General features: G+C 35.3%; 1 protein-coding gene across 4 annotated transcripts in view; it reads left to right on the forward strand.

The window, feature by feature from the left end:
* The window catches only part of TMTC3 (transmembrane O-mannosyltransferase targeting cadherins 3), a 62,220-nt gene that overhangs the window by 17,440 nt on the left and 31,215 nt on the right, over nt 1-13,565 (forward strand). For all 4 annotated transcript variants that reach the window (XR_006204981.1, XR_006204982.1, XR_006204984.1 and 1 more), the window contains exons 3-6: nt 3,797-4,015; nt 5,925-6,024; nt 9,720-9,835; nt 10,283-10,455. Coding sequence is in view for 1 of the 4 variants with exons in the window: in XM_042947305.1 (XP_042803239.1) it covers nt 3,797-4,015; nt 5,925-6,024; nt 9,720-9,835; nt 10,283-10,455 (608 nt within the window). In the remaining 3 variants the exon portion in view is untranslated. The remainder of the gene's footprint in view (nt 1-3,796; nt 4,016-5,924; nt 6,025-9,719; nt 9,836-10,282; nt 10,456-13,565) is intronic.

Consider the following 13,565-nt stretch of genomic DNA (forward strand, 5'->3'; position numbering starts at 1 on the left):
TTTTTTAGGTTCTATATTGTGTATTTCTGCTCTGATCTTTATTAGTTCTCTTCTTCTGCTGGGTTTGGGGTGTCTTTGCTGTTCTGCTTCTATTTCCTTTAGGTGTGCTGTTAGATTTTGTATTTGGGATTTTTCTTGTTTCTTGAGATAGGCCTGGATTGCAATGTATTTTCCTCTCAGGACTGCCTTCCCTGCATCCCAAAGCATTTGGATTGTTGTATTTTCATTTTCATTTCCATATATTTTTTAATTTCTTCTCTAATTGCTTGGTTGACCCATTCATTCTTTAGTAGTGTGTTCTTTAATCTCCATGCTTTTGGAGGTTTTCCAGACTCTTTCCTGTGGTTGATTTCAAGCTTCATAGCATTGTGGTCTGAAAGTATGAATGGTATGATCTCATTTCTTGTATACTTATGAAGGGCTGTTTTGTGACCCAGTATGTGATCTATCTTGGAGAATGTTCCATGTGCACTGGAGAAGAAAGTATATTCTCTTGCTTTGGGATGCAGAGTTCTAAATATATCTGTCAAGTCCATCTGATCCAATGTATCATTCAGGGCCCTTGTTTCTTTATTGATCGTGTGTCTAGATGATCTATTCATTTCTGTAAGTGGAGTGTTAAAGTCCCCTGCAATTACCGCATTCTATCAATAAGGTTGTTTATGTTTGTGAGTAATTGTTTATATATTTGGGGGCTCCTGTATTCGGTGCATAGACATTTATAATTGTTAGCTCTCCCTGAGGGATAGATCCTGTAATTATTATATAATACCCTCCTTCATCTCTTGTTACAGCCTTTAATTTAAAGTCTAGTTTGTCTAATACAAGTATGGCTACTCCAGCTTTCTTTTGACTTCCAGTAGCATGATTAATAGTTCTCCATCCCCTCTCATATATCTATGTAGAAATAAGATTGGTCTTGTTTTTTTATCCATTCTGATACCCTATGTCTTTTGGTTGGCACATTTAGTCCATTTACATTCAGTGTTATTATAGAAAGATATGGGTTTAGAGTCATTGTGATGTCCATAGGTTTCATGCTTGTAGCGATGTCTCTGGTACTTTGTCTCACAGGATCCCCCTTAGGATCTCTTGTAGGGCTGGTTTAGTGGTGACTAATTCCTTCAGTTTTTGTTTGTTTGGGAAGACCTTTATCTCTCATTCTATTCTAAATGACAGACTTACTGGATAAAGGATTCTCGGCTGCATATTTTTTCTGTTCATCACATTGAAGATCTCCTGCCATTCCTTTCTGGCCTGCCAAGTTTCAGCAGAGAGATCGGTCACGAGTCTTATAGGTCTCCCTTTATATGTTAGAGCATGTTTATCCCTAGCTGGTTTCAGAATTTTCTCTTTATCCTTGTATTTTGCCAGTTTCACTGTGATGTGTCGTGCAGAAGATTGATTCAAGTTACGTCTGAAGGGAGTTCTCTTTGCCTCTTGGATTTCAGTGCCTTTTTCCTTCCCCAGATCAGGGAAGTTCTCGGCTATGATTTCTTCAAGTACACCTTCAGTACCTTTCCCTCTTTCTTCCTTCTCTGGAATACCAATTATGCGTAGATTATTTCTCTTTAGTGCATCACTTAGTTCTCTAATTTTCCCCTCATACTCCTGGATTTTTTTATCTCTCTGTTTCTCAGCTTCCTCTTTTTCCATAATTTTATCTTCTAGTTCACCTATTCTCTCCTCTGCCTCTTCAGTCCGAGCCGTGGTCATCTCCATTTTATTTTGCAGTTCATTAATAGCATTTTTTAGCTCCTCCTGACTGTTCCTTAGTCCCTTGATCTCTGTAGCAATAGATTCTCTGCTGTCCTGTATACTGTTTTCAAGCCCAGCGATCAATTTTATGACTGTTATTCTAAATTCACTTTCTGTTACATTGTTTAAATCCTTTTTGATCAGTTCATTAGCAGTCGTTATTTCCTGGAGGTTCTTTTGAGGGGAATTCTTCCATTTCGTCATTTTGGATAGTCCCTGGAGTGGTGCGGGACTGCAGGGCACTTCCCCTGTGCTGTCTTGAATAACTTGTGTTGGTGGGCAGGGCCACAGTCAGACCTGATGTCTGCCCCCAGCCCACTGCTGGGGCCACAGTCAGACTGGTATGTACCTTCTCTTCCCCTTTCCTAGGGGTGGGATTCACTGTGGGGTGGCTTGGTCCATCTGGGCTACTTGCATACTGTGAGGCATGTGGTGCTGAGGATCTGGCATATTAGCTGGGGTGAATAGGTTAGGTGCACAGGGGCAGGAGGGGCAGTCTCAGCTCGCTTCTCCTTAGGTGATCCACTTCAGGAGGGGCCCTGTGGCAGGGGGAGGGAGTCAGACCCGCTGCCGGAGGGATGGATCTGCAGAAGCACAGCATTGGGTGTTACACAGTGCAAGCAAGTTACCTGGCGGGAACTGGTTCCCTTTGGGATTTTGGCTGGGGGATGGGCGAGGGAGATGGCGCTGGCAAGCGCTTTTGTTCCCTGCCAAGCTGAGCTTTGTCGCCAGGGGCTCAACAACTCTCCTTCCTGTTTTCCTCCAGCCTTCCCGCTTTCCAAGCAGAGCTGTTAACTTACAACCTTCCAGATGTCAAGTCCCTCTTGCTGTCAGAACACACTCCGTCTGGCTCCTCCGCTTTTGCCAGCCAGACTTGGGGCCTCTGCTTGGCCGGCGGGCTGCCCCTCTGCCCCAGCTGCCTCCCGCCAGTCCGTGTAGCACGCACTGCCTCGCCGCCCTTCCTACCCTCTTCCGTGGGCCTCTCGTCTGCGCTTGGCTCCAGAGAATCCGTTCTGCTAGTGTTCTGGCGGTTTTCTGGGTTATTTAGGCAGGTATAGGTGGAATCTATCTAAGTGATCAGCAGGACACGGTGAGCCCAGTGTCCTCCTACACCTCCATCTTCCCGAGCTAAAATTTTTAAAAATAGCTAGGGTAATATTTTATGTGGTTTTGACCTGTGTTTTATTCTTAAATCGGCTTTAATTTTGTCTTACAGTAAAACTTTTCTGGTTAAGTGAACCTTACAGTTTGTAAAGAAATTCAGCAAAAACTAAGAAAGTTTTTGCTTTTGTATTATCCTCTGTGTAGTATTTAGTGAGTTTTTGGCTTAATATATTCAGGTGTATACATTACAAAGGTATTTTTCATAAAACAACTAGACAGTATCATTTTGAGACTTCACCGTTTAAACTGTGCTGGTAAACATTTAATTCTTATATTTACTTTTGAAGAGCTATCCAGCAGTTATATAAATGCTGGTATTGGTATAGATGGGGATATAGGCTTTGGAAGGAATCTTTTGGTCTAATTTGATCAGTGCTATTATTATATTTTTATTTTATTTTATATTTTTATTTTTAGGGAGCACACAAGAGTGGGGGGAGGGACAGAGTGGGGCAGAGAAAGAGAACCTTAGGCGGGCTCCACCCCTCAGTGCAGAGCCTGATGCAGGACTTGATCCCACAACTCTGGTATCATGACCTGAGCTGAAATCAGGAGTCGGACACTCAACCAACTGAGCTACCCAGGTGCCCCTATTTTTCTCTTTTTTTAATTTGTGTGTTAAAGAGGAGTTAAAAGTCAAATGTTCTCCCTCTGCTGTTGATTCTTCATTATATTTAGGAGAGGAAATTGCCTTGTTTTGGGACTAAGGAAATAGGAAAACACAGCTTATAAAGCTGTATTTTATGTTTGTGTTATCCTTGGAGCATTCACTTCATTATTTTATTGCTAGTTTCAACAGTAAATGCAGCAATTAGTTTGTGTGCCCTGAAGGACCATGGTACTTTAATGATGATGATTGTTTTTTTCCTTTCAGGAGAGAAGCCACAAGTCTTACCGTCCCTTAACAGTATTGACATTTCGCTTAAATTATCTGTTTAGTGAGCTGAAACCAATGTCATATCATCTCCTAAATATGATTTTTCATGCTGTGGTTAGTGTGATATTTCTTAAAGTCTGCAAACTTTTTCTGGACAACAGGAGTAGTGTCATTGCTTCTTTACTTTTTGCAGTGCACCCAATACACACAGAAGCAGTAAGTAAAACTGTGAATCAATTTTTTTCTTTTTTTTTTTTTTTTTTATCAGAGCCTACATAATGATTATAATGGTATATGTTTTTAAGAAAAAATTTAACTGTGGCTTTAAATCAAATATTTGAAGATTTTTAAATTAGTGTAAGTCTTAACTTTCTAGGCTACATAAAATTTTTAAATTTAAAACAAGTTTTGAAACAAGCATTTATTATTTAAGGGTATAAGGTATACTTGCTCAAGATTAGTAATGTAAAATATAAATGAATATAGGTCTTTTTTGCTAATTTTTTTATGAATATAGATTTAAAATATTTGTCAACTTGGCATTGTGTTTCAAAGGATAGGAAATATTTAGTAAGGCAAATTTAAGTAAAGGATGAAAATATATCAAAATATATGTAAACATAAACACATCCTAACAAATGATGATACCCAGTACTTTCATGTTGTCTCTTGCCATGTGTTTCAAAATTGTTAGCTGTCTCTGCTGTTGCCAATGTGTCTGTCAGCCAGTACCTCCTAAGACATAAACTATAACTTTATTTTTCTTGAAAACCGTGAAACCCCAAAACTGTGCACAACAGAGCAAAGAGGACTCTGTTCAATTGCTTTGTTATGAGCTTTTGGTTGTAAGCAAAAATGTGTATGTTTAAACTCCAAGTGTTTGAATGTGTGTGTGTGTATTAGAAGGGGTGTGTGTCTCTCACTGTCTTGAACCTTTTTATGTCTAATTGAACAGATATTTTTCCATATGTTTATAAAAATGATAGGTTGTTTTAAATTCTACAGTGAATTCAGAGTACTTTTTTTTTCTTTTTTTAATTTTTTATTTATTTAAGAAAAATTTTTTAAGTGTTTGTTTATTTTTGAGACAGAGCATGAGCCAGGGAGGGGCAGAGAGAGAGGGAGACACAGCATCCGAAGCAGGCTCCAGGCTTAGAGCTGTCAACACAGAGCCCGATGCGGGTCTTGAACTCATAGGCCATGAGATCATGACCTGAGCCAAAGTTGATGCTTAACCAACTGAACCACCCAGGTGTCACAAGAGTACTTTGTTTTTAAGTTTATTTATTTTGAGAGAGAGTATGAGTGGGACAAAGGCAGAGAGAGAATCCCAAGCAGGCTGCACACTGTCAGCAGAGATCATGACCTGAGCTGAAATCAGGGGTCGATGCTTAACTGACTGAGCCCCCTAGGCACCCCCAAACTTTTTATATACTGGCCTCTTTTTTTTCTTTTTTTTAAGTTTATTTGTTTTGAGAGGGAGAGAGAGAATCCCACACATGCTCTATGCTGACAGCAGAGATCATGACCTGAGCTGAAATCAGGAGTTAACGCTTAATTGATTCAGGCACTCAGGCATACTTCAGAGGAAGAGGTTTGAGGGTTTTATATTTAATTTTGTAGAATTTAAAAGGACTTTTTAAAGTTCATTGTCTTTAGTTTATAAGTTTATTTTGAGATAGACCTTACTGAATTTATGATGTTTTTATATTTTAAGAACACTTGTATTTTAAGAAAATATGTAAGGTCTTAGGTTTTTTGTCTTTTTTAATTAAGACCTACTCTAGATATTGTACTAATATTATATAAGATGTTACTGTTGATGGAAGCTGGGTAAACCGTACACAGGACTTCTCTGTATCTATTTTTGCAACTCCCTGTGGGTCTGCAATTATTTCAAAATAGTGATGATAACAGAACTATTGTAGAGTCACTGGAAAATTTATTTTTATGGAAGATACACAGATTCACCACACGAGGGCACTCAAAGCATGTCTAAGAAACTGAAATATGCTTGAAAAATTATGGCAATTTAATTTCTAAAGTGCTGTTCCTATTATATATGGTAGTTAAATTTTCAAGAGGCTCTTCATTAATACGAACTCCTCTCCCTTTCCCTTTTTAGGTAACCGGTGTTGTAGGAAGAGCAGAACTTTTGTCATCTATCTTTTTTCTAGCTGCATTTTTGTCATATACCAAATCAAAAGGACCAGATAATTCCATAGGTAAGTGTCTAACATTTAATTTTTTTTCTATAGATATAAAACTTGCTAAGTAATTTTTATTTACTCTATTTGTTATAAAATATATGTCACACTTGGGTTTATATATTATACTATTTCAGCACGTATGGACATACGAACATGATATGCAACATTGTCAATAGTAAAAATTATTTTTGTATGCAGTTTATATTTTATCATGACTAACAGATTCTGTATTTAATTTAACATAAAAAATTTACCCTAGAGTATAGGAGTTTTAGAGTCATTCCTAGTTCCATCTGTTGTTACCTATCAAAGATACAAGTACTAATACTTCAGTTGTCTTTCTATAATAACACCTGTGAAGGCCATGCATTGTATTGTTTAGATAAAGTTGAAAGCCTATTAGAATATAACTTTTATTAGGTGTTGATCATAGTTCAGCTATTTATGGAGTCTCTACCATGTGGCCCACCCTGGAAAATGCTTTGTACACATTAGCTCATTAATCCTAGTTATGCCAGGTATTATCAGAAAACAAGTTCCAGGCAATAAAAATGATTTTTTAGTTGTGTGAACAGTAGACCTGAAAGAGGTTTTACATAACAGTAACCTGTATTTGGTTGATCTAACCTTTAATTTTTTTTTCCCTACATCATTGGAGAATTTTCTCACTATAAACCCAAAGTACTGATGATAAGGGGCCTAATTTTACATTAACGGAAACTAAGTTTCAACAAATAAGTGATTTAGCCAAACACCTTTAGTGTTGTCTTAGATTTGTAATATAGGTAGGTTTCTATCTCCATTTCCTGGAATGGAGTTCCTGGTATACAGTAGGTGTTCAGTATATACTTGTTGAGCAAATGACCAAGTCAGTGATTAAATTATAATTAAAAAAAGTGCTGAACCTGCTTTGGACCTCTCTCTGTCCTCTTAACTCCCATAGTCCTATTCCACATTACATAATTTTATACTTGAGACCATAAACAGATTTGTCATCATCTTTTGTATTCACTATTTAATGTACGTGTCCTTGCAAAGGTTTCCAATTTGTAATTATTTGATCACTTTAAATTCTAGATTATTCATGACCCACACCCATTTTGAAAGCATGATCCACCTCAGGGCCTTTGCTTCTTTCTGTTACTTTGGGTTTCTGCTCAGATGCCATTAGCAGCACCACTCATCTTCCCATTCCTTTCTATTTCCCTTCACCTTCTGTTTTTCTTTATTAACACTTAGATCATCAGTTAACAAATAAATCTTGTTTATATGACTATTATCTTTCTCCTCCACAAAATGTAGTAGATACTTAAAATAACTATTTGAATATGTGATTGCTAAAGGTTTGTATCTTTATACATGTAAAATTCAGTTTAGAAACCTATATTTTGAAATTGGAATGAATTTTAATGATTGAAATGGATTCTGTATTTATACATGTATATTTTTAAGTGTTGTTAGTGTATCTAGCAGGGGGACTTGTTTTGGGCAAAATTACACGTGGTTAACTTTAACCCCAGAGATCTATTTATAAAATCAAAGTATGTGTTCATACAGTAATGTAATCACCAAAAGTTGAAGAACTGAAGCGACTGGTTTCAATAAACCTTTTGCCTTTATTAGAGCTGTTAGTTGCTGAGATTGAATCCAGCATTACAGAATGCAGCTGTTTGCTTTCTGTCTTGGAGTGGAATTACAAACTAGGGAGAAGCTCTGAATTTAATGTCAGAAGAACCAAGTTAAAGTCCTGATTTCTTTATTGTGCATGACTGTTTTTTGGACCTCTAAAATTCTTTCTTCTTAAAAATGCACATGATTACATCTTCCCTTATATCACAGTAGAGTGATTTTGAGACTCAAATAATATATGCTAAACTGGTTATACAAGCCATTTGATATATTGTTTTAAATATCTTTTCAAGGCCGTTATTTCCCACTAATTTTTATTATATTCATACCCTTCCATTCATACTATTCTCTGTATCATTCATTTGCTAATAAGCTTATTCCCTCCTCCTCTCTATGCATGCATACCTCTTCCCCAGTTTTTCTATGTATATATCTTCAAGGTTCAACTTTAGGTTCAGCTTGTTTTGTAAATAATCATCTATTGATTTCTTTCCTGTATGAATTTCTTACAGAATTTAGCATTATGTTTCATTCCTTGGTATAATGTACTTTTGTATTGATGGTTTTGATCTGACTGGAATATGAGATTTTTTTTTTTTTTTTTTTTTTTTGAGGAAAGGAATACTGTTTTACTGGGTATCTCCAATAGTGTTTGAAGGTTTTTTGAGTTGTTTTTCTTACAGTAATTTTAATCAGTAGAGTATTTTAAAGTTGAAAACAATTTCAAAAATAAATGAATTTCTGTAGTAAGCCCAAGAACAAAAGAAGATATATCAAACTCATGAATTATTTTTCTATTTATACTTGGATTTAAGTCAATTATTTGAGATTTTGCTCTGATTAATGTTCTTAATAAATAAACCTGAGGTCACACAATTATACTGCAATATGCTTTTTTAACTTGAAAAGAATCAGAGGTCATATTTTACGGAAATTTTAAGGAAAACTTAAGCTCAGAAAACTTGTTCAAAGTCATAAAGCAAATTAGTAGATATGGAATTATTCTCAAAATTCATTCTTCTTGAATCAAATTATTACTAAACTAGTTGATATTGCTTAAAGTTGATGAAGTAGGTTTTCTATTTAAGTAGAACTTATGAATATTCTATTGATAGTATTTTTAAGTATATATATATATGTACATATATATGTGTGTGTATATATATCCTGAGAGAGAGTGCAAGAAGGGGAGGGGCAGAGAGAGAGAGGAACACTACCAGCACAGCCCAATGCAGGGCTCGAACCCACAAAGCCGTGAGATCATGACCTGAGCTGAAACCAAGAGTTTGACACTTAACTGACTGAGCCACCCAGGTGCCCTCTAATGCAGATTTTTTAAAAGAATAGTATTAATTTAAATTCTATTTATCTGTTTCAGTTTTTATACTCTTTAAAATAAGAATGTTATTCTACTTTGCTTAGTAGTTTTCAGTTTGAAGTTTTTAATAAATGACAGATATAATAAAACATATAGATGTCTGTGTAATAATTTAAAGACTTTGCCTTCATTTCACATACATGGTTCATTAATCACAACACTCCAGCCTTTAAGCTTCCCTTCTCCAATTTGGCCACCCTACTTTGTTTTAAAAATTAGTATTTCAGGGCGCCTGGGTGGCTAAGTCGGTTAAATATTTGACTCTTGATTTCAGCTCAGGTCATGATCTCAGGGTTCCTGAAATTGAGCCCAGCTTTGGGCTCTGTGCTGACAGCAGGGAGCCTGCTTGGGATTCTCTACCCCCCCCCACCCCTCCCTGTGTGCGTGCATGCATGCGTGCATGCTGTCTCTCTCTCTCAAACTAAATAAACTTTTTAAAAACATTTCATTAGATAATTTTCCTCTCTACAAAAATTTTTTAGTTTAAGTTATACATTTCGATGTTTTGTTTTGGGTATATAAAATCACAACATTTAAATACATTTTGAAATATGAAGTATAGGTTAATGGGAAATAACACAAATGTGAATATAGAATCATGAGTTTTTTAGTAATGTCCAACAGTTGTATAACTTAAAATATTCATTTATGATACTATAAAATTGTTTTGTGTAGTTTATATTTTTCTGTTCTTAAATTGCAGTATGGACTCCAATTGCTTTGACAGTGGTTTTAGTTGCTGTTGCAACATTGTGTAAAGAACAAGGAATAACAGTTGTGGGAATTTGCTGTGTGTATGAAGTATTTATTGCCCAGGGGGTAAGGAGAAATACAATTTTTATTGTTATCTTTTATCCTATTTGAATTTGATGATAATAAACTTGGTTTCTAAATGTGTCATTATAAATTATTCTCTTTACCAATAATGTTACCAAAAATTTGCAAGAAACTGGCATATTTTGTCCTCGTATCCACTGAAAATTACTTAACATTTTATAACTCCTTCAGTTTTTTAAGACTGTTGTTTCAGTTTCAATAATGGAATCATTAGGTAATTTGGAAATGTACACAGTAATACCGTCCAATATGATTCATTATTGGGTAAGATTATTGGATTCAGTTTTATTCCTTATCAGTTCCACACATTGCTCCATACTGATTTTATAATTACAGTCAATTTATATCTAATCTTGCATTTTGAATGTATTGCATTGTTGAAAACGTTGTAGTATATTGTTATTTAAAACTTTTTTTTTCCTATTGCAGTATACTTTGCCATTATTATGTACTACTGCCGGACAGTTTTTCCGTGGGAAGAGTAATATTCCATTTTCTATGCTGCAGACACTAATAAAACTCATTGTTTTGATGTTCAGTACCCTATTACTTGTTGTGATTAGAGTCCAGGTCATTCAGTCCCAACTTCCAGTATTCACCAGGTATGGAAATTCTGATTCTTTTTTTTGTTTTTGTTTTGTTTTGTTTTGTTTTCATTCTTTCTTTAACTCTTGATGTTCAGTGATTATAATAGAAGTGTTTGATTTACATTGAGTTTTTTTTTTTCTTTTTTCATGTTTATTTATTTACTTTGAGAGAGAGTAAAAACAGAGCACAAGCAAGGGAGGAGCAGAGAGAGAGGGTGAGAGAATTCCAAGCAGGCTCCACGCTGTCAGCACAGAGCCCGATGCGGGACTCGATCTCATGAATCGTGAGATCACGACCTGAGCTGAAATTAAGAGTTGGCTGCTAAATGACTAAGCCACCCAGGTGCCCCTACATTGAAGTTTTTTTTAACAGCTTTTTGTATAATTAATATTTTTTTAAAACCTGCATATATTTATAATGTACAAATTAGTAAATTTTGACATATTGAGTACACTCATGAAACCAACGAATGAAAATGATTTTAACCTAATGAAACTTTAACCTATTTTAACTTAATTGGTTATTAAGTGATGTCTTATATAGTTTAAGTGATTTTTGTCTACTTGTTCTATTATAAAGTAGAGGATGTTGAAATCTTTGACTATAATTGTAGATTGGTCTATTTCTTGTAGTTTTTACTTCATGTGTTTTAAAGCTCTATTTTCAAGTGGTTAACATCTAGGATTATAATGTCTTGATGAATTAATCCCTTTACCTTTATTAATGAGTTTCTTTATCCTTAGTAATAATCTTTACTCAGAAATTCACTTTATATATCTTTTGTTAGAGTTACATGGTTTATCTTTTTCCATCTTTTTACTTTTTATCAATATCTTTTTTTTTTTTTTATTTTGAGAGAGCAGGGAGAGAGAGAGAGGGAGAAAGAAAATTCCAAGCAAGCTTTGAACTGTCAGCACAGAGCCCAGGGCAGGTCTCAATCCCACAAACCATGAGATCATGACCTGAGCTGAAATCAAGAGTCGAACACTTAACCAACTGAGCCATCCAGGCACTACTATCAGTATCTTTGAAGTTGGTATCTTACAGGCTGCATATAATTGGGTCTTCCTTTTTTGTTTGATCAGATAATCTGTTTTTTAAATGAGGTGTTTCAGCTATTTACATTTAATGTGATTTTCGTATTGTACCATTTTTGTTTGTGACTAAAGGACTTTATCATTTCTTGACCTGTAGGTCTGTTGATGCCAAATTGTTTTAGCTTTTGTATATAAAAATATCTTTATTTTACCTTTGTTTTTGAAAAATATTTTCCCTGAGTTTAGAATTCCACACTGACTGTTTTGCATTCAGCACTCTAAAAATGTTGCTCTACTATTTTCTAGCTTGCATTGTTTTTACTGGGAGAACCTCTGTCATCTTTATTTTTGTGCTTCTGCATATAGTGTGTCTTTTTCTCTATGCCTGCTTTTATTATTTTCTCCTCACCATTGTTTCTCTTTTTATTTTATTTTTTAAATTGAGACATAACTGATATATAACACTATATGAATTTTAGGTATACAGTGTCATGATTTAGTATATGCGTATTGAGAAATTATCACAATAAATTTACTTAACATCCATCACCATACATAATTACAGAAAATGTTTTTCTTGTGATGAAAACTTTTACGATCTACTTTCTTTGCAGCTTTCAAATATGTAATATGGTATTATTACCTGTAGTCCCCATGCTGCATATTACTGCTGTAGGACATACTTATTATATAACAAAATTTGGGTGAAGGTGGTCAAATGATACAAACTTCTGGTTACGCTTACTTTTATTTTCATGTGTACTGTGCTTAGGTTAACTGAGTTTAGAATCTATATGTTTTAGTATGTAAATTTTGGAAATGTTTTAGCCATTACTCATTGAAATTTGTTTCTATTCTTCTAGGACCCCAATTACATGTAAATTAGGCCTTTTGAAGTTGTCACACTAATGCTCTGTTTATTCCCCTCCCAGAACTATTTTCTCCGTTTTCATTTTGGTAGTTTCTTCTGCTTTGCATTCAAGTTCACTGGTCTTTTTTATGCAATGTCGAGTCTCCCTTTAATTTTTTCTAGTTCTTTTTCATTTCAGACATTGTTTTCATCTCTAGAAATTCTGTTTAAGCCTTTTTTCTATGTTTCATGTCTTTACATGTTCTAGTACTTTAATGTCTTCATCTACTAATTTTCTTGTGTGTGTCCTTTCTTAGTTTAGATTGAATAATTTTTCTCCTCATAGATTATATGTTTCTACTTTTTCACATGCCCAGTAATTTTTTAGTAGATGCCATATGTGAGTTTTACTTTAATATATTCCTATAAATATTTTAGAGCTTTATTTTGGGATGCATTTAAGTTATTTGAGAGATGTTTCATCTTCTAGTCTTGCTCTTAAGCTTTGTTATATGAGACCACAGCAGCATTTATGATAGAGGTAATTTTCTTCCACTACTGATTCTGTCTGATAGACTGTGACTTATGAGGGCTTTTATTCTGGCTGCTGAGGAACTATTCCTAGCTCTGTATGGCATTTGAGAATTTTTATCTAATTCGTTTGAGAGGTAGTTTCCTATTTCTATTATTTTTCCTGCTGCTGTAACAAATTAGCAGAAACTGGGTAGCTTAAAGCAGCAGAAATTTATTCTCTTACAGTGATGGAGGCCACAGTCCAAACTGTGTCAGGCATAGTTGGTTCCTTCTGAAGACTCTCAGGAAGAAGTCTGTTCCATGCCTCTTTCCTAGTAGCTTCTAGTGGTTGCTAGCAGTCTTTGGCATTCCTTGGTGTGTTGCTGTATCACTGCAGTGATTATACATTTGATTTAAGGCTCACCCTAATCCAGTGTGACTTCATCCTAACTTGACTAATTACATTGGCAAAGAACCTATTTCCAAATAAGGAAAAAAATCTGAGGTTCTGGATAGACATGAATGTTTCAGAGACATGGTTCAACCCACTACACTGACCTTGAGTATTTCCATATATATATATATATGCTGATCGGTTCTGATCAGTACTACAAACTGGAAGGAGACCCTCTACAGATCTGAGTTCTCTTTCTCAGCAGCTTTCTTCTCTCTGGTATTCTCCCCCACTGACTCTATCGACCTGGGCTCCTAGGGATCCCAGTTC

The sequence above is a fragment of the Panthera leo genome, chromosome B4 (genome assembly GCF_018350215.1).
Source record: "Panthera leo isolate Ple1 chromosome B4, P.leo_Ple1_pat1.1, whole genome shotgun sequence".
In the NCBI taxonomy this organism is placed as follows: Eukaryota; Metazoa; Chordata; class Mammalia; order Carnivora; family Felidae; genus Panthera; species Panthera leo.